This window comes from Bidens hawaiensis, unplaced genomic scaffold, assembly GCF_021521415.1.
Source record: "Bidens hawaiensis isolate Kalapana, Puna unplaced genomic scaffold, B.hawaiensis_p1.1 tig00018849_1, whole genome shotgun sequence".
Lineage (NCBI taxonomy): Eukaryota > Viridiplantae > Streptophyta > Magnoliopsida > Asterales > Asteraceae > Bidens > Bidens hawaiensis.
The window spans coordinates 320379-340344 of NW_027492864.1; the positions used below are offsets into that span (position 1 = coordinate 320379).

The 19966-nt window shown below is 34.9% G+C and overlaps 3 protein-coding genes across 4 annotated transcripts; 2 read left to right on the forward strand and 1 right to left on the reverse strand.

The window, feature by feature from the left end:
* The first annotated feature begins 1781 nt into the window (after positions 1 to 1781).
* On the forward strand, positions 1782 to 3912 carry LOC143557260 (putative UDP-arabinose 4-epimerase 2). Its single transcript, XM_077046375.1, has 10 exons — positions 1782 to 1906; positions 1976 to 2097; positions 2167 to 2274; positions 2356 to 2463; positions 2553 to 2644; positions 2723 to 2864; positions 2951 to 3045; positions 3136 to 3265; positions 3341 to 3485; positions 3575 to 3912. Exons 1-10 carry the CDS (start codon positions 1846 to 1848, stop codon positions 3811 to 3813), a joined length of 1242 nt encoding a protein of 413 aa, XP_076902490.1. The 5' UTR covers positions 1782 to 1845; the 3' UTR covers positions 3814 to 3912.
* A 3907-nt stretch (positions 3913 to 7819) lies between these two features.
* Positions 7820 to 13209, reverse strand: LOC143557259 (replication factor C subunit 1-like). Its single transcript, XM_077046374.1, has 20 exons — positions 13137 to 13209; positions 12256 to 12402; positions 11505 to 12142; positions 11344 to 11419; positions 11198 to 11259; positions 10949 to 11115; positions 10760 to 10857; positions 10500 to 10688; positions 10302 to 10423; positions 9984 to 10191; positions 9683 to 9906; positions 9524 to 9614; positions 9247 to 9428; positions 9096 to 9135; positions 8875 to 8999; positions 8689 to 8767; positions 8513 to 8605; positions 8195 to 8432; positions 8068 to 8121; positions 7820 to 7985 (listed from the first exon to the last, which is right to left on the reverse strand). The coding sequence occupies exons 1-20, from the start codon at positions 13137 to 13139 to the stop codon at positions 7864 to 7866; spliced, it is 2958 nt and encodes a 985-aa protein (XP_076902489.1). The 5' UTR covers positions 13140 to 13209; the 3' UTR covers positions 7820 to 7863.
* Positions 13210 to 15549: 2340 nt separating this feature from the next.
* LOC143557233 (carboxyl-terminal-processing peptidase 1, chloroplastic-like) lies at positions 15550 to 19505 on the forward strand. 2 transcript variants are annotated; one of them, XM_077046349.1, is made up of 11 exons: positions 15550 to 15730; positions 17013 to 17130; positions 17860 to 17997; positions 18078 to 18182; positions 18267 to 18435; positions 18516 to 18637; positions 18711 to 18794; positions 18867 to 18905; positions 18999 to 19061; positions 19150 to 19279; positions 19358 to 19505. In XM_077046349.1, exons 2-11 carry the CDS (start codon positions 17080 to 17082, stop codon positions 19408 to 19410), a joined length of 954 nt encoding a protein of 317 aa, XP_076902464.1. In that variant the 5' UTR covers positions 15550 to 15730; positions 17013 to 17079; the 3' UTR covers positions 19411 to 19505. The 2 variants fall into 2 exon arrangements, with proteins under 2 accessions (XP_076902464.1, XP_076902465.1); XM_077046350.1 differs by lacking the exon at positions 15550 to 15730 and having other exon boundaries at positions 17841 to 17997.
* Positions 19506 to 19966: the final 461 nt, after the last annotated feature.

Genomic DNA, 19966 nt, shown 5'->3' on the forward strand with positions numbered 1-19966 from the left:
AGCTATTGACCTTCTTTGGGTGGAAAACGAAGATGCTCTTTTTAAAAGAAACACGATCGAAGTGGTGCCCACTATGTGAAGGGGAAAAGGAATCAACCAATCATATTCTTTCTATCATGTTATATAGCACCGGTAATTTGGTAGTTCATACGTATTTTGTGCAAGATGGCTTCATTGTATGTGTTCGGATCTCCTCACAACTCACCTTCATCTCGAGATTCCAAAAAACAAACGAATCAATTATTCTTACTCCAAGTTGGTGTATTTGGTAGTTGTCAACCTCCTCAAAAATATAGGATAAAAATTAGATGAAAACTTATGGGTTTGGATTGGGAAGAATGGTGTTTGTTTTCCTTTTGAGTCAAGCTTGTAATAGGCATGATTGTATTCGGTGTTTTGTTATTTCTAGTCTAGCTTCTTGCCAGGCTAGTTTTGAAGTTTCAAGATGTTTAAAAAAAACTATTAATCTAATGACATAAAAATAATAATTAAAACGAAATATCAAGTGCGGTTAAAATAGAATAAAAATATCTATCCAAAAAAGAAAGATATTTTATTTCTTTTTATTTTTTCTTTGAAGATGGCACACACGCTGTCTTCATTCTCTTTAATCGTTACTAAGTCTCTCTGCATTTTCTCTTTAATTTGTTTCTCATTTTGCAATTATCAATCAAAAGTCATCAATTTTTTTTAGCTCAGTTTAGGTTAATAATTGGTTTTATTAATTGCAAGTGTGTAATGACATCTTAGATCTCAGGTTTAGGTTATTAGATCGAAATTGTAGCATTTGATTCGTTAATAATAACCAACACTTCTTTCTGTTAGGGGTGTGCACTGTTCAGTTATTAACCTGAACTGAAACAGAAGTCATCGGTTAATCTGTTTTAACAACCATTCAGTTTTCGGTTAATTGGTCTGTTAGTGTGTCAATTTTTGGTTCGATTCAGCTCGGTTTTCGGTTAGTTGGTCGGTTTTTGGTTCCGTTCGGTTTATTCGGTTAGCTTGTCGTTTTTTGGTTCGGTTCGATTAGCTTGTCAGTTTTTGGTTCCGTTAGGTATTTTCGGTTAGTTTGTCGTTTTTTGTTCGGTTTATTCGGTTAGTTTTTTGGTTTTTGGTTTGGTTTGGTTTATTCGGTTAGCTTGTCGTTTTTTGGTTCGGTTCGGTTAGCTTGTCGGTTTTTGGTTCCGTTTGGTTTTTTCGGTTAGTTTGTCGGTTTTTTGTTCGCTTTATTCAGTTAGTTTGTCGGTTTTTGGTTCGGTTCGGTTTATTCGTTTAGTTTGTCGTTTTTGGTTCGGTTCAGTTTATTCGGTTAGTTTGTCGGTTTTAGGCTCCATTCGGTTTATTCGGTTAGCTTGTCGGTTTTTGGTTTGGTTCGGTTTATTTGGTTAGCATGTCGATTTTTGTTTCCGTTCGGTTAATTTCAGTTAATAACCAAAACCAAACTTAGACTAAATTTTTTGTTTATATTTACATGAAATGTACTAATGTAGGTATAAATACAAGAAATAGAGATATTAAACATGAAATGCATGAAACGGAGGTATAAAAGCTAGAAATATACGAAAATATGAATGGTTCGGTTCAGTTAATTTTGGTTACCCAAGGGTACAAAAAAATCCGATAACCGATTTTCGGTTAATTCGGTTTTAGCTTAATCGGTTTTTGGTAAATTCAGTTTTCAGTTAATTTTGGTTCGGTTTTCACTTTTCAGTTTGGTTTCAATTAATGGCTTGGTTATTACTCACCTCTTTTTGCATTTCATAGTATAATTCTATTACTGATTAAAGCAAAAATGTGTCTTGATGTGCAGCTGCAGCAGTTTAATCATCAACAGTTAATTTCATAATGTCAAACTTCAACAAGCCAAGAAGTCAACCAAGGCCTCCCAGATCCTATGCTTTAGGAGGTAAAATACTAAAATCACAAATCCATTCACTAATTTCATTTAACCTTAATGTCGTGAATCGCTTTACAGGCGTGGATCATACAGAACCGATAAAGAAAAAAGGCTTTGTAAGAAAGATAGTTTTCGCTTTAGGACTTGTAACGTTGTGCATTTTAATCCTCAAACAATCCCTTACCACGAGCCCTCGCCCCGTAAGCAAACCGACCATTTTGAAATATAATTTATAATTTATATTTATATTACCATATTGTCCTTTGAAGTTTTCACGACACGAACCAGGGGATGTTTTAGTAACCGGAGGTGCTGGTTATATCGGTTCTCATGCTACACTACGCCTTCTTAAAGACTCGTATCGTGTAACCATAGTGGTATGTCTCTATTCTTATTAATCTGTTACCAATATTTAACTATTCAACTATAAAATGAAAATTAAATTTGTATAATTATAGGATAATCTATCTCGTGGAAACATAGGTGCGATTAAAGTTCTTCAAGATCTGTTTCCTGAGCCCGGGAGGCTTCAATTCATATATGCTGATTTGGGAGACGCGAAAGCCGTATCCTTCTAAACATAAATATTAATATTTTTTGAAAATCACACATGCATTTGTTCATTTGTTTGTTACCTTGATATAATATATTTCAGGTAAATAAAATCTTTTCTGAAAATGCGTTTGACGCGGTGATGCATTTTGCAGCGGTTGCATATGTTGGAGAGAGTACCCTTGATCCACTAAAGTAAGTAGACCCTTTAAAGTTTAAATAATTATAATTATTTTCCTAATATTTTTGCTAATTGTTTATAACTATATGCAGGTATTATCACAATATTACATCGAATACATTGATTGTATTGGAGGCCATGGCAGCGCATAATGTTAATACTTTGATTTATTCTAGCACGTGTGCTACTTATGGAGAGCCCGAAAAGATGCCGATTACTGAAGAAACTCCTCAGGTACCAAGGGCATATATGTCATTTCACCTTTTCTAGGTGCGACCCGTGTATCTTGCTTAATATATTTTTTATGTTGTGTATTTTAGCACCCGATTAATCCATATGGGAAGGCGAAAAAGATGCCTGAAGATATTATTCAGGATTTCCATAGAAACTCAGACATGGCAGTAATGATTTTAAGGTCAGCAAATGATTGGTTTTAATTTTTGAACTTTTAACACTGTGATCATCGGGTCAATAACAAGTTTGACTTTTTATTGTTTGACTTCAGATACTTCAATGTGATTGGCTCGAACCCGGATGGAAGATTAGGTGAAGCACCGAGGCCCGAATTACGTGAACATGGAAGAATATTGGGTGCGTGCTTCGATGCAGCCCGTGGGATTACTAAGGGGCTCAAGGTAATTGTATATTCGATAATTATCTATGTTTTGAAAATAGATATTATTCTGAGTGTTTAACTAAAAAAATTTTAGGTACGAGGAACAGATTATAAAACCTCGGATGGAACATGCATACGCGACTATATTGATGTAACCGATTTAGTTGATGCACATGTGAAAGCACTTGAAAATGCCAAACCCGGGCATGTTGGGATTTATAATGTCGGTACAGGAAAAGGTAAAAAAACTTCGGTTTTTAATTCATATGTGTTGTTAAATTTGTTATTTTATTTTTTTGTAACAAGTTTATAATTTTTGTTATGATAGGTAGATCAGTAAAAGAGTTTGTGGAAGCTTGTAAGAAGGCAACAGGGGTAACAATTAAAGTAGATTATCTGCCACGTAGGCCCGGAGACTATGCTGAGGTGTTCAGTGACCCGTCGAAGATAGAGCGAGAACTTAACTGGTCAGCACAGTTTACCGATCTGGAACAGAGTTTGCGAGTTGCGTGGAGATGGCAGAAATCGCATCATAATGGATACGGGCCTGCGAGAGCTTCGTATTAACTGATGATGTGGGGTTGAGTTTAGGGTTGGTTATATAGATATAGACACACTTGTATTTTGTAATAGGAAACTGGTTACTTAAAAGATTTGAAGAATAATGGCTTATATGTTGTAGTGATATTTTTAAAGACAACCCTGTGTTAGGCAGACACATTTTTTATTTGATTCAATTCTAATTATTTTGTATTTTTGTATTACTTAGCCTGTATGATGTTATTTATGAATTTAGTTTTCAAAAGACTTAGGTTGTGTTTGTTTTTGCTTATAAGGTCTGCAAGGAGCATATGTCTGCGGGCGCGCAGACATAAGCTTTTGAAGACTGTTTGTTTAAAAAAAAAAAAAAGATCTGAAAACTGCCTTTAAGGTCTTAAAAAATAAGTTTTTTTCACCATCTTCACACATCTTCACACTTCTTAACATCATATCAAGTACCAACACCCAATGTCCAACACCACCACCACCCACCGTCCGCCACCACCACCACCATCCACCGTCCGCCGCCACCACCATCGTCCGCCGCCACCACCACCACCCACTACCACTGTCCGCCGCCACCACCATCTTCCGCCGCCACCACCACCGTCCGCCGCCACCACCATCCACCACCATCGTCCGCCGCCACCACCACAACCCACCACCACCGTCCGCCGCCACCACCACCACCCACCACCACCGTTAACCACCCACCACCACCGTCCATCATCACCACCGTCCATCATCACCACCACCCCCGTCTGCCACAACCACCGTCCACTACCACCACCACCCACCGTCCGTCGCCATCACCACCCACCGTCCGTCGCCACCACCACCCACCGTCCGTCGCCACCACCATCCACCGCCACCACCCACCATCCACCACCACCACCACCCGCCACAACCATCCGCCACCACCATAGTCCACCACCCACCACCACCGTTCATCACCACCACCACCCATTGTCGGCCACCATCACGGTCCACCACCACAACAGTCCATCACCACTACCCACCGTTCACCGCCTACCACAATTGTCTACCACCATCCGCATACACCACTACCAATTATTTTAGCAGTCGACAAACGTTAAATGACTTTTATCTACTGCAATATATATGACAGGTAACTACTTTTCAGCTTATGCAGACGATATCTAGTTTATAAAACAAACAGTATTATATTTTCAGATTGCAGACCTTCAGACCACATCTTCAGTTGCAGACATTAAATCGGATGAAAACAAACTGCAGACGATTTTTGTCTTCAAAAACAAACAGCACCTTAGTTATGTATTATTAAAATTCAATGTGGATACTAACATAAGTTTTTTTTTTTTAGGAAAATTCCCAAAATGATCCAAATGAGGAGAGAGAAAAAAAAATAATCTTAACTATATCAAGATTCCTAAAACAACCCTTAAAATATATGCTGAGAATACGCATTGGGAAATAAACGACCATATTTTTTAACCAGTTAAAATGTGACACGTGTAAAGGTACTGATACACCAGATGAGATTTTTAAAAATCTCGTCTAGTCCGACCATATTTTTTAGTTAATTAACTTTTTAAAAAACCGTCTCTCCAGACGGTTTTTTTATGTTTCTCGTCTGGTCCGTTCATATTAATTTTTTCTTGAGATTTGAGCTTTTTTAATTTCGTCTTGGTAGACGCATTTTGAACGAATTTCGTCTTCCAAGTTCATATTCTCTTGGCTCTTATCTGGTAAGTTTTAAAAGTTTAATATCGTCTCGACCGATAGGATTTTTGGTATTCCGTCTTGACTGACTAAGTCTTTGAATACTCTATCTACTCCGACTATATTTTTAATTAGGTTTCAGGTGGACCTCACCTTCTTAAATTAATTTATTAATTAAATCTAATATCCCTATTATTATATTCATCTTCTTCCACCTTCATCTTCTTCCATCTTCCCTAAAGTTAACATAATCCTCACTTAACTTACAATGTAACATAAATCCAACATCTTATAAACCCAACATGAAACTCGGATCTGAAAATAAAATCACATCTAGATTCAATTTGTATGTCCAAATTTCGAATTTTAGTAACCAAAAGCTCATAAAGAAAGCAAGAAACACAACAAGATGCAAACTTTATAATCCAAAAACAAATAATAAACAAAACCCATAAGTATAGGACACATCTCATACTTTCTTCCCACTTGGTAACATCAAACTGAGTTGATCAAATCAAAAAATAAAACCCAACACTTAAACCACTTCAAAAACCCTAACAAACCCATGAACAGAAGAAGATATACTTCATTTTGGATGATGATGGATGATGATCGGATACAAGATAAACAAGAAGAAGATATAGGAACAATATTAGGGGATTTGAACTTAACAGATAACAAACTTGAGAATATGAACTCATAAAATCTCAAATCTCAAGAAAAAATTAATCTGAACGGAACAGACGAGAAACATAAAAAAACCGTATGGAGAGACGGTTTTTTAAAAAGTTAATTAAGTTAAAAAAAGGGTCGGAACAGAAGAGATTTTTAAAAATCTCGTATGGTGTGTCAGAATCTTTACACGTTTCAGCTTTTGTTTGGTTAACAAATACCGTCGTTTATTTCTTCAAGATGTCGCCTCAGTACATATTTTTGGATTGTTTTGGGAATCTTGAGTGAAATAGTATCTTTTTTTTCTCTTTCTTCTTTAGGGTCATTTAGGGAATTTTCACTTTTTTTTTCTAGTTTCGTTTTCGTTCATTACACTCGGCAGTTGCAACTTGTAAACTATTTTCCTCCACCGATCGCTAGTGTCTAACCTTAAGGGTGTGTTTGTGCGGTTCGGTGCGTTTTTTGGCTAAAACAATATATAGGAACAATATTAGGGGATTTGAACTTAACAGATAATAAACTTGAGAATATGAACTCCTTGGAACAAATTCAATCAAAATGCGTCTACCAAGACGAAATTAAAAAAGCTCAAATCTCAAGAAAAAATTAATCTGAACGGAACAGACGAGAAACATAAAAAAACCGTCTGGAGAGACGGTTTTTTAAAAAGTTAATTAAGTTAAAAAAAAGGGTCGGAACAGAAGAGATTTTTAAAAATCTCGTATGGTGTGTCAGAATCTTTACACGTTTCAGCTTTTGTTTGGTTAACAAATACCGTCGTTTATTTCTCCAAGATGTCGCCTCAGTACATATTTTTGGATTGTTTTGGGAATCTTGAGTGAAATAGTATCTTTTTTTTCTCTTTCTTCTTTAGGGTCATTTAGGGAATTTTCACTTTTTTTTTCTAGTTTTGTTTTCGTTCATTACACTCGGCAGTTGCAACTTGTAAACTATTTTCCTCTACCGATCACTAGTGTCTAACCTTAAGGGTGTGCTTGGTGCGGTTCGGTGCGTTTTTCGGCTAAAACCAAACTGAAAACCAAAACTTCGGTTTTTGGATTTTTGAAACCATTCGGTTTCGATTTTTTCGGTTTCAGTTTTTTGGTTTCGGTTCGGTTTCGGGTTTTTTGGTTTTTGTCATTTGAGCTTGAAAATTTTAGGCCGAAAAAAAAAGTTGGCAAAAAAATAAGAAATTTAGGTATAAACAATTTTGTTAATTGTAAAATAATAGACAATTATAGATTTAACTAAAAATATTTGAGTTAAATATTTATTAAATTCTTATAAATTACTTAATAAAATTAAAAAAAAACAAAACTTACGAATTCGGTTCGGTTTTTATTACATGCAAAACCAAAACCAAACCGTTAGTTCGGTTTTTACAAAAACACAAAACCAAACCGCCGGTTTTGTTTCGGTTCGGTTTTTTCGGTTTGAGTTTTTCAGTTTTTTCCGTTTCTAATCGGTGTTTTCAGTTTATTGCACACCCTTGTTAGTTTTTGGTTGTTAAAAAAGTAACTGCTAAATGCTAATGGTAACCATTCATTTTGTTAATCCAAAACACAAAAGGCAACAAAGAAGAAATCCAAACAAAGGCATTACAAAATACCAGCCACATATCCAACCCTCAAAAACTTCACATTTTGTCATTTGCTTACATAACCCGTACTCAAAACGCGTAACAAAACCGACGTTTTCCGCTCATCTTTTTCGTTTAGAAGAACTAGCACCAGCACTAGCACCACGACCACCACCGCCTCTTCCCCTACCTGCAGGGGCCCGCTTCGTACCCGCAGCCTTAGACTCCACTTGTAGTTGAATTCCTACACAAAGAAAACCGAATAAAGAAAAAATTTATATATGCAAGTATATATGTTACATGTTTTGTGTCAAGAAAACAAGTACCTTTGGAGCTTAGACTCTCAACATCCACTTTAGGCTTTTCCTCTTCACCGTCACCTGTACCTTTCGATATTAGTCACAGCTAATAATAATAATAATATTAATCAAATATATATAATTTATTATATACCCAAATCCTCTGCATCCGAGTTGTTTTCATCATTCTGTGCAACGTCACTGTCCGCGACCACGCCATCATCTACAGGTTCCAGCATGGCTGCCACTCGTTTCTTTGGAGCCTTTTTGATACCTGGAAGTGTGATTAAATCTGCTGAACGAATCACACGTGTCTTACTCCCTTTATTATACGCCTTTGTTAATGCGGCTTTTACAGCTGGCGCCACACCTTCAAGTGGATTCGGACGACCCTAAATATTACATAATCAATACACTTTTGTTAGTTAAAATTAAAACCGCAATATTAAAAACAAACGCTTATTGGTCATACCTGAAATTTAGACATGGCCATTAGCGACTCAAAGTTCTCCTGGCTGATAGAGTACTCATCCATAAACTCGACAACTTTTTCAACAGCTTCATCCTAATTTAAAATAACAACAATAATTAGTAATTTAAAAAGTAACTATTCAGCACGAGTAGAAATAATCAAATAATTATACGAACCTTTGTCAGAGTATTCAACTTTAGTGGATCGGTCATGTGTTTAAGGAGAAGGGAGAGATACTCGAGACACAAAGTTGACCTACAATAGTTAAAAAACAAAGGTAATCAATAAATTTATTAATATAATAATCAGTAATAAGTTAATAACAATGTCTTTGAAAGCAGTTAAAAGAAGCCTAAAATTACCTGCCCAAATTGAATTGTAGGGATGATAGCAGATGAACATGCACGTCTTCGAGAAGCCTGTAATTCTTTCCCATAGTAGAGTTTTTCCCTAACCACCCTCCAAATCTGTTAAAATTCCTTTCACCCTGCACAAATATTAAAAAAATATATGTCACACTAAAAAATATTATTTTTAAGAAAAAAAAAGAAGGCATTTCATGGTAAAAGCATGCATTCATCACCTGTTCAAATGTTTCCCTGCTTCCATGGAGCAAAGCAGCCCTGTTTATAAAAAACAAAATCAGATAAAAAGATTATTAGTTTACAAAACAGTTAAGCACATATTCAAAGGTGTATATTAAAATAGTTTCAACAAAATTTTACATTACTTACGGGATTATAGAAGACTGAAAAGCGCTACTTGGAAAAAGCTGCCACCTTTGATATCGTCTTATTTGTACATTAATTATATCCGCGTTCGCAATAGAATCAGCAGCACGTGCAATCAAATTCATCCTTTGGAGTCCATTTTCATCTTTCTTAACCGAACTTGGCCTGTAATTGAGATAATTTTCCTGCATAATTTCAAAAAAATGTTATAAAATATAGTAATAAACTAGCATATTTTACATTATCACAATTTACATTCATAAAGACTGTTACAAAATACCTGTACAATAAGAGGTACTAAATCTGGGTCACTTGTGCTAAGATCGAGCCGATCATCCATTCGCAGGTTACCACCATTGTAATCAAACAGTCTGCATAACAAAAATAAAATTAGCATGAACAACGCTTTGTAAAAAAGATGACGCGTATCAGTTCATACTTTTGAACAGCTGTAAAAGGAGACATGTCTTCATCTTTGGAGCTACTTTGAAGCCGTTGTCTTACATCATCATATTTAATTTCTCTCATAGAAAGACTCATATATTGCAACTGGTTCAAAGCCATACGCATATCTCCATTAACTCTAGAACCAAGTTCCTCAAGTGCAACATCATTTACTTGAAGGCCTTCTGTCTTTGCAATTTGTGCCAATCTCTTTGCCATCTGTCATCACAAAAGATTAAAAAAAAAACCGTTAAAGATTGTTTGTTAATGTTAAACTATTTAAAATACACCAAAACCTGTTGTTTTGTTGGCTTGTGGAAGTTGAGGGGGAAACAGTAATTCACAAGACTTTTTAATTTCTGACTGTATCGGTCATTGCATATACAAATGATGGGTATTTTGGACATTTTGATGCTTAAGATTAAGTCAGCTACACCGCCCCTATCTCCACCAGACATACCATCAACTTCATCCATAATCAACACTGCCTTTGGATGCTTTGAGCTGCATTAATAATAATAATAATAATAATAATAACAATAATAAAAATAATAATAATAATAATAATAATAATAATAATAATAATAATAATAATAATAATAATAATTAGTTACCTATTCATGTCAACCTTCATAGATTTATTATTGACAAGTTCTTTTATAGAATTAGACGTCCTGCTACCAATTCCTTTTTCAATATTTTTATCAGCCTTTCCGCGACTGTCACTAGCATTAACCTAAAAACACATTTGTTATATATAATTGTGACACAAAAAGTCGTACAAAAAACATACGTATGATGATAAAACATACCTCAATGGTCTGGAAACCGAGCATCTGACTAACTAGCTTTGCAGATGTAGTCTTCCCTATGCCAGGTGTACCACTTAATAATATGGCCTTTTTTGCCCCCGAATCGGCCGGCTTCTTACCCTTCCCCTTGCTGGCCCCGTTCAGAAAATTATTATCCCAGTTTTTCAACCAATCATGAAGTTGCTTCACCTGAAGTATTTAAATAATATTTAATGATACTTCTTTAGTGTTAATAAGAAAAAGTTAAGAAAACAAAATACCAATGACTGATTCCCTATAATGTCGGTTAGAGCTTTTGGTTTGTACTTATCTGTCCACGGAAGCGAATCGGAAACCACAGGTTTACGAACCGCGTCCTCTAAAAAAATGTCAATAAGCTTTAGATTTATGGATAACAATAATATAATACATCAATACATAAACTGGAAAATAATATTTTTTGAGCATACTCTTTATTACTGCTTTTTGAGGACTTGGTTTTGCTTTCTGAGGACTTGGTTTTGGTACCGAAGGGGCAACTTTGTCCACTTGTTTCTTTGGTTCTTCCTTAACGGTGACTTTGGGTTTAGATGCACGAATCATCTCAAAAAGTCCATCCTCAGTAAGAAATTTTGTGCTTTATAAAAATTAAACAAAGTTATTATACGAAAATGGTAAATAAACTAAAATAAAAAAGATGTCAATGCAAGATAACACACCCTAGCTTTTTTGCAGCTTCTGATTTCCTTCCACCAATATCTTCATCACATAAGAGATAAGTCTATTCATAAAGAACAAAATAATGTTAATCACATATTATTAAGTATTATGTTATAACAATAGTTAATTGGATTGTGAAACTAACCGTTTTCTTGCTGACAGATCCAGTAACACGGCCTCCGTGTCGTTTAATCAAATCTTCAGCTTCTTCTCTTTCCAAACTAAAATCAATGCATTATAAAACATATTATTATTGTTATTATTAATTCAAACTAGAAGCAAATTTAATCAAGATACAAAATATACCTGTCGAGTGTTCCGCTGATGACAAAAGTGGAACCAGATAAACAATCAGGAGCACCTTCCGGAACTTCCTTTTCTCCTTTGTGAGGAGGGTCTTTTCTTTCACCAAAAGGCATGAAACCGCCACGTCCACCGCCTCTTCCACCACCACCTGCCGACGTTGAACCACCCCTGCCGCCACGACCACGGCCAGCAGACTTAACCTCTTTAGCATCTTCATCATCATCATCATCATCGCCCTCGTCAGTCTCCACCTTTTTACCCCTGCCACCAGCTGCCCCGCCCCGTCTACCACGACCTCTGCCACTAGATTTAGGGGTTGCTGAGGTGTCATCCATGTCATCACTTTCTGTTTTGCTGGGAATGGCCTTACCTGTACCGCTTTTCTGTTTCTTACTTGGAGTCACTTCAACTGAGCTTTTTTCAGATTTGGGTAAAACAAAATCATCATCGTCGTCACCATCATCATCCACAAAGTGCGGCTTCTTTACAGGTGGCGGTTTAACATCAGCAGATGGCTTCTCCACCTTTCTTTTTGACGCAGATCCCGATACTTCTTTTCCATCTTCTTGGTTTTGTTTTTCAGAAGCAAAAAATTTACTGGTTTTACGTCTCCCTGAACTTCCTTGACCTCCTTGTGCCTAACCAGTAACAAACATAAACAACAGCCACATATCAAACAAAATAACACTTGCTCAATATAGTAACTTAATATGTATAGTTCGTATCAAAATCAACCCTTTTCGCCACTTACTGGTTTTACAGGTGTTGAGGAGGTCGTCTCTTTAGCAGTTGATGGTTTTCCTGGTATCACAAGTGCCGGTTTTGCAGGTTTTGATGCATTTTCGTTATCTTTTTCTTTGTCATGTTGTTTCATGAACCACTTTCTAATATCCCCTTGCTGTAAGAACATAAATTTCAAGTAAAAAATATAAGTAACATTCTCCAACTAAAATATAATAAATTTTCAATAATAAGTAAGTTATGAGCGTTATGCTACCTTTTTTGCCACATATAAGTACTTAGAATGTTCAAACTATTTACTTCTAAAGTTCAAATACAACATTATTAGACCAAGCGTAGTGGGCGCTATACCCATCAAAAAAGCCCCCATAGCGTCGGGAAACACCGCCCCCTGGGGCGCTATGGGCTGTTTTGGGGTGGGAAGCGCTTCCCACAAAGTGCCAGATGGGGGGAAGAAGATGTTCATTGATTGGTGGATCAGTTTTAGTTTAGTTTTATTTTTAATAAAAATATAAAAAAAAATAATAACGAGGTAATGATTGGAAGGGGCTCCATCGACTACACCATTTCGTTGTAAAACGCCCCTATGGTGACGTGGCGCCACATGGCACAAAAACGCCCCCATAGGGGCTCCATCCACTACACATGGTCTTATAAATGCCATTACCAAATTACCACCAACATTTCCAAATTACGGTGTTAAAACTTGTATTTTAAAATCTTTAAAAGAATTAGGCAACTCAACTACATTTTGTAAAGCAAGTGAGATCAACATATACATATACATACGCATTAAGCCAGCTAGTTATAAAGCAAGTGAAATCAACATCAACTTATTATATTATACATAATATACATTAAAGCAAGCAGTTAGTAATAATCCTAACTTACCATTATTCAAGCTCCAATCTTGTTCAATCTCCGGAAGACAAAAGCCTATAATCTTCTCAACGAGTTGAACCGGAAAAAATAAAATAAAAAAAATAATAAAAATCAGTAATTAGGTTTTACAGGTTCAAGAAAATAGGCAATGTATGATAACAGTATACAAAATCCAACAACTTTAATAAAATTAATAAAATTTAATAAGACAATACCCATGTTTCAAAGAACCTACTATACCCTCCTAAAACCCTAATTCACAATTATGAAACTAAAAACAAATTATTATGTGTAAAAACACGTATAAACCCTAAATTATTAAGTTAACGAATGTAAAATTAAAGGCTAATTGCAGAATAATAATATGTGCATAAAGAATTAAAAACGAGCTTGGATTAAGTGGGTTTAATGGATATACATTTGTGTAGAGATTATTGATTATAATAAGGTGTGTTAAGAAGATGAATTTGTACCGGGTTAGGGTTGAAGCTTCGATTGACCCGTTTCGTTTGATCTCGTGTTATGATCCACAACTTTAGATTAGACTCTCAGGTGAGTTATTAGGGCTAGCCTATTTGTGTGACTATCACTATCTACGAATGACAATAAAAAATGCGTGAAAAATCCAATACACTGATCCTTATTAACTTACATTACATTAACGTATGTGACATGATTTGAGTCATGAAATCACATTCAAATATGTCGGAATCGTCGATACATATCCAATCAATCATTTGTTCTCTGAAAAAAACAGTTTTTGATGGTTAATCGATCAATTTTTCACTTTTTTCACGAAGACCGTTTTTTTAGCGTTTGCTGAGCTTTTAAGTTTTCTGAGCGTTTTAGGTTTTTTCCTTTGTTTTTTGTCTTTAAGCGTCTCGCGTACCTACCGTACGTTAAGGCATTAGCGTACAGTAACTGCATCCTATATATAATACAGTAATAATAATGATAATAAAGTTAAAGTTAACATACAAATGAAATTAACGTGTTAATTGTAAAAATCAAATAAAGTAATTATGTAATTACACCATATAGTAGTATATCATAAAGTATTTACATAATTTCGTTTGTATGATCCAAACCCAAAATAACAACAACAACAACAACAACAACAATAATAATAATAATAATAATAAAAGCAGCTAGTTTTCATCATTAAAATGTTATCTACTAAGAATGCATAGAAGTCGCAAGGCGATGTCAGATTAGTGGACTAGAGAGCTACGCATAGCCGTCTTAACGTTTGTGGAGGCCTAAAACGAATTAAAATGTTGAGAACATTTTAAAAAAATCTATTTGATGTGAACCCCCCTTCCTGGAGACACAAGTAGTTAGTCAACCTTGTGAAGTGCTTGTACACGGTAAATTTTAAAGAAATTAAATTCGGGAAATTAACAAAGTAATTACTTATTTCATCATATAATTGACACTCTTCCATGCCATACTTCTTTTTGTTTTTTGAAAATTAATCAAATCTACTCCAAATAACACTATATCAATGCTAATCACGGGACTTAACCCTCAATCTTTAAAGGAAGAACAATTTGTAACGCTCTTTCACGCCTTACTAGTATACTGCGCTAAAGGTGGTCATTAAATTTGGTTATGGTCTTCTGGACCCAACATGGAACTGAAACCGGTATACTTGGACCCACTTAAGCCAACTTCCACCTCTACTTGGTCAAAACTCGGTAAAACACAAGCAGAACTCAATCACACCTGTAACTGGTTCCTATCCAACCCGATTCTTGATTTTGTTGAGCATACCCGAAACTGGTCCATCATTCCATATCATTACTAATAATTAGGGTGCAAACGAGCTGGCTGCCCAAGATATGCTTGTTGAAAAGCTTGATCGAGTTGAGCTTTATCAAACTCGAGCCTAAATCATTTATATAATTTTTCAAAATATATATACTTAATAATTAGTAATTAATATATATAATGCTACGGAAAAATAACTAAATAATATTTGTTATCTTATACATAAAAGTATAATAGAAAAAAATATATAAAAATAATTATAATTATATAAATAATAATTAATAAATAGTAAACAAGTTAAGTTTAAGCTTTGAAAATAGAGCTCGAAAACGAACCGAACTCAACCTCTAACCTCGTCGAGCTTGGGCACAAAATCAGCATCAGCATCCTTTCCTCACACACACACACACAAAAGAGTGAAGAAGAAGAAGAAGAAGAAGATGAAGGCCTTGTTCTTGTGTAATAACTCACCACCACCATCTTCTTCTTCTTCTTCTTCTTCTTCACACTCACTACCAATACCAGTACTGCCAACCTCTTATAAACCATCCTTACTGCATTCATTAACCGGAGCTGCTGCACTCTCCGTTAACCTCATCTTCTTCTCTCCGTTACCTCCACCATCAATTGCTTTGGATTCCACTTCTACGGATGTTCAATTAGAGTGCCGTGAAGAAGATAAACTAATACAAAATAATATTAATAATAATAATAGGTTTGAAAGTGCTCCTGAATTGGTTTCTAATGAGGAAATTGTCAAGGAGGCGTGGGAGATTGTTAATGACAGCTTCCTTCCTACCGATCGAACCCGATGGTCACCGCAATCCTGGATTGTAAGCTGCTTCTGTCCTTAATTATTTTAATTATTATCATTTGATGATTCATTTTGATATTTATAATAACTGCCAATGTTAGGGTTTAAAACTTTGAATACACAAATTGGTGAGTCTGCTATTTGTTACTACGAATCGAATTCGACTACTCGAATTGTATTAAATCGAATTTCGAGTTTCTCGAGTCCGTTTTCGAACATTGAACACCACTAGTTTACAAATAAGTTTCTATCCTTAGTTGTTGTTGTTGTATCATTTGATGATTCAATTTGTTAGCAAAATGATTTCTGTTTTGATTGATACTTATAATAAGTGCCAATGTTAGGGTTTGAATAAACGAATTGATGAGTCAGTTATTTGTTAGTTTAGGAGTGTTCAACGAATCGAATTATTTGACTTTTGAAATTTTGAAGTTGGATTCGAATTCGATTACTGAGCTCGAACCGAATTGAATCGAATTTTGAGGTTTTCGAGTTCGATTTGTAACACTGAAGACACTAAATGAACTAGAAGGCAACTACATAAACTTAAAGTTGATGACTAGATTATGGATTTGGAGTTTTACGCATTTATTGATATTGGCTATTGAATTGAATATTAAAGCCGATTACTAGATTATGGATTTACGATTTTTGTTTGATACTTTAAACTGTCAATTTTAAGGTTTGAAATCTTGATTGAACAAAGTGCATCAGTTATTAGCAGGGGTGGGCAATATCCGAAAACCGGAAATTAACCAAATTATTCGAGTTTTGAAATTTTGAAACTGGATTCGAATTCGATTACTGAGTTCGAACCGAATTGAATCGAATTTTGAGTTTTCCGAGTCCGATTCTAACAATGAACACCACCAGTAGTTTACAAACTGCTCTAGAAATCAAAATCAAGTAACAAATCAATAAATGAAGTAACAAACTAAATGAAGTAGAAATCAAATACAGAAGCTTATAGGCGATTACTAGATTATGGATTTTGAATTTTACGTGTTTATTGATATTGACTATTCGTTTACTGGTTTCATTGTTGAATTGAATATTAAATTTCAGAAATTATACTCTTATTAGAAGCTCTTTTGTTATTGTGTGTCTCGAGATATATATGTGCTTTATATGTAAAATAAAAATGAAATGCATAATTTGAATTCAAATCGAATATACGATCACAAGTTTGTGTTCGATTAGTAAACTCGAATTGAATTTCAAGTTTTCTGAGTCCAATTCGAATATTGAACACCCCTATATGTTACTATCAATTAATGGCATACGTTATGTTCATGTTATAGCAAAAGAAGGAAGATGTATTGAGTACATCACTAAACAAGATCAAAAGCTCATGATATAATCCGGAGGATGTTATCGAGCTTAGGCGATCCATACACTCGTTTTCTTTCTCCTCCAGAGGTAGTTACTTCTCGCAAACCTTATTTGATCTCCTGTCGATTAACTCTGAATATGTGTTCAAACCTTTAGGAATCTATGAATGTTGTTAGGCCTGTAAATGGACTGAACAAACACTAACAGGGGCATGCTCATGTTCATTCAATTAACTTTATCCAAACATGAACAGTTAAACGAACATATTTTTCTTGTTCGTGTTCGTTTATGTTCGTTCGTTTGTTAACATTCTAAACGAACAATTCATGAACATAAACGAACATAAATGAACAAACACAATCAAACATTAATGAACAAATACAAATGATCATTAACAAACAATAATAAAGAACACGATGTTTAATTATCTTAGATGGAAGAAGAGAGGCCGAGAGCTAATTTCCAAAAATGAAGATGCGGCTAGGGTTAGTGGTGGGCTACTAACATGTTTAATTATTTTGAAATTTATATAATTACATAGTTAAATGGGTTAAACGAACAAAAATAAATGAAAATATATGAACGAACAAAACATGTGTTCATGTTCGTTCGTTTAATCAAACAAAACAAAGGAACATAAACGAACTTCCCACCAAACAGTTCATGAATGTTCGGTTCATTTACGGGCCTAATGTTGTAGTTCTACATAGATTAAAGATAATAAGAACCGACTATTTCCATTAACATGTGAATATGGTATCATGCATAATTGTTGTTGTCACTTACAAACTTTCCAGTGTGTTATGGTATTTGAAGTTCTCAAAGATGGCAAGATATGATATGTCTGGAATTGGAGTAAACCTTAGGGAAATCCCGGATGAAAATGGTGAAGTCAAGTTGAAGGTTTTAGGGCTCATTTTGGATGGCCCTGCAAATACTGCAGGTGTCAGACAGGTGCTCACAGTTCATAATCCAATTAACTCTAATTGATTAATTATTAACTATCATATAGCTCATTTCGAATTTTGTTTTAGGGAGATGAACTATTATCTGTCAATGGAGTAAATGTGCAGGGGAAATCGGCATTTGAAGCTTTATCAATATTACAAGGTCCCAGTGAAACATCCGTAAACATCACGGTACAATAATTAATAATTAGTACTTACAATATTCTGTTATCATCCTCGTTTGATTTCATTACTAAATGTCTGTGTAACATTTAGGTTAAGCATGGAAATTGTGGCCCGGTACAGTCTATTGATGTTCAAAGACAACTTGTTGCTAAAACACCTGTTTTTTACCGGTTGGAACAAACAAAAAATGGTGATACAAAAGTTGGATATGTGCGTTTGAAGGAGTTTAATGCACTCGCTAGGAAAGATTTGGTTACAGGTATATTTTCGTTATTAAATACATATAGTTTTATACTTTTCATATATTATCATATAATGCTAAAGGATAAATTTTGACAGCAATGAAGAGACTTCAGGACATGGGCGCCTCATTCTTTGTTCTTGATCTTAGAGATAATCTTGGTGGATTAGTACAAGAGGGAATTGAAATTGCCAAGTTATTTCTCAACGAAGGGGATACAGTAAGTTAAATGATAAAAGTTGTATTTTGGTAAGAAATGTTGCATATGATTTTGATTAACCAGTTGTTGACAGGTAATATATACTGCTGGACGAGAACCGCAGAATGTAAAAAGTATTGTAGCAGAAACATCACCTCTTATTAAAGCTCCACTCATTGTATGTTATCTAACATTTGTTCGTTATTATTATATCTAGAAACCCTTTTTAAATATTTTTTATATCATGCAGGTCCTAGTGAACAAAAATACTGCTAGTGCAAGTGAAATAGTGAGTACTCTTATTACCATGTTTTTTTATTAGAGGTGCACGAACACTATTTTTGGCCTGCTTTGTTAAAATCTTTGAATATGCATGATCTAGGTTGCATCTGCACTTCATGACAATTGTCGAGCTACTCTTGTTGGTGAAAGAACATATGGAAAGGTCGGTTTCTCTATATGCTATATCTTGTGATTATAAACTTGTGCCACTTTTTATTTGTTAATCTGATAACATTTGTTAGTATTGTTAGGGTCTGATTCAATCTGTATTTGAACTTCATGATGGATCGGGTGTGGTGGTGACCGTGGGGAAATATGTGACACCGAATCATTTGGATATTAACGGGAATGGAATAGTTCCTGATTATAACAAGTTTCCAGGTAATGTTACTGAATTTTACGATGCAAAATGTTTCTGATTTGCAACTTTTATTCTTCTAATGTTATGTGTGTTTGCAGCATGGAGTGAAGCGGCTGAACGATTATCAAAGTGCCAAAAGCAACAAGGATGACATGTAAATGTTAGGATTAGAAACATTCATCAATTGTATATTTATTACTTGCAATGCAAGTTGCTACTAAAGGGAAAAAGAGAGCAATACACAAAAAGGCATCCTGAAATCACATGATTTATAAGACTCGGCGTACATTCTTTTTTTGTTTTTAGGGGTATGGGACGTATATTCTTGACACACATGACGAGTCTTGGGTCGAATACATGCTAAATAATGAGTTGAGCTTAACATGTATTAGCCGAAACACATGAAAGCCGCCAGTTCTAAAAATAAGTAAACACAAGCTAGAAACATTCATGTCAAGAACCAACAAATCTGCCAAAAAGTTAATACATTAGAAAGCATGGGATCCAGTGAAACCACAATACCACATTAGCTTCTGTCATATTAACATCAACCGGTTAACATACGACTGTCACAAAAACCTACGTATCACTTCCAAGTTCTAACTAACCAGCATACAAACCCCAAAACAAAGAGGTGAAAAACAAGAGATTACACCCTAACATTTCTTATATATGCAATCTCCATCTATACAATTTCAAGATCATAC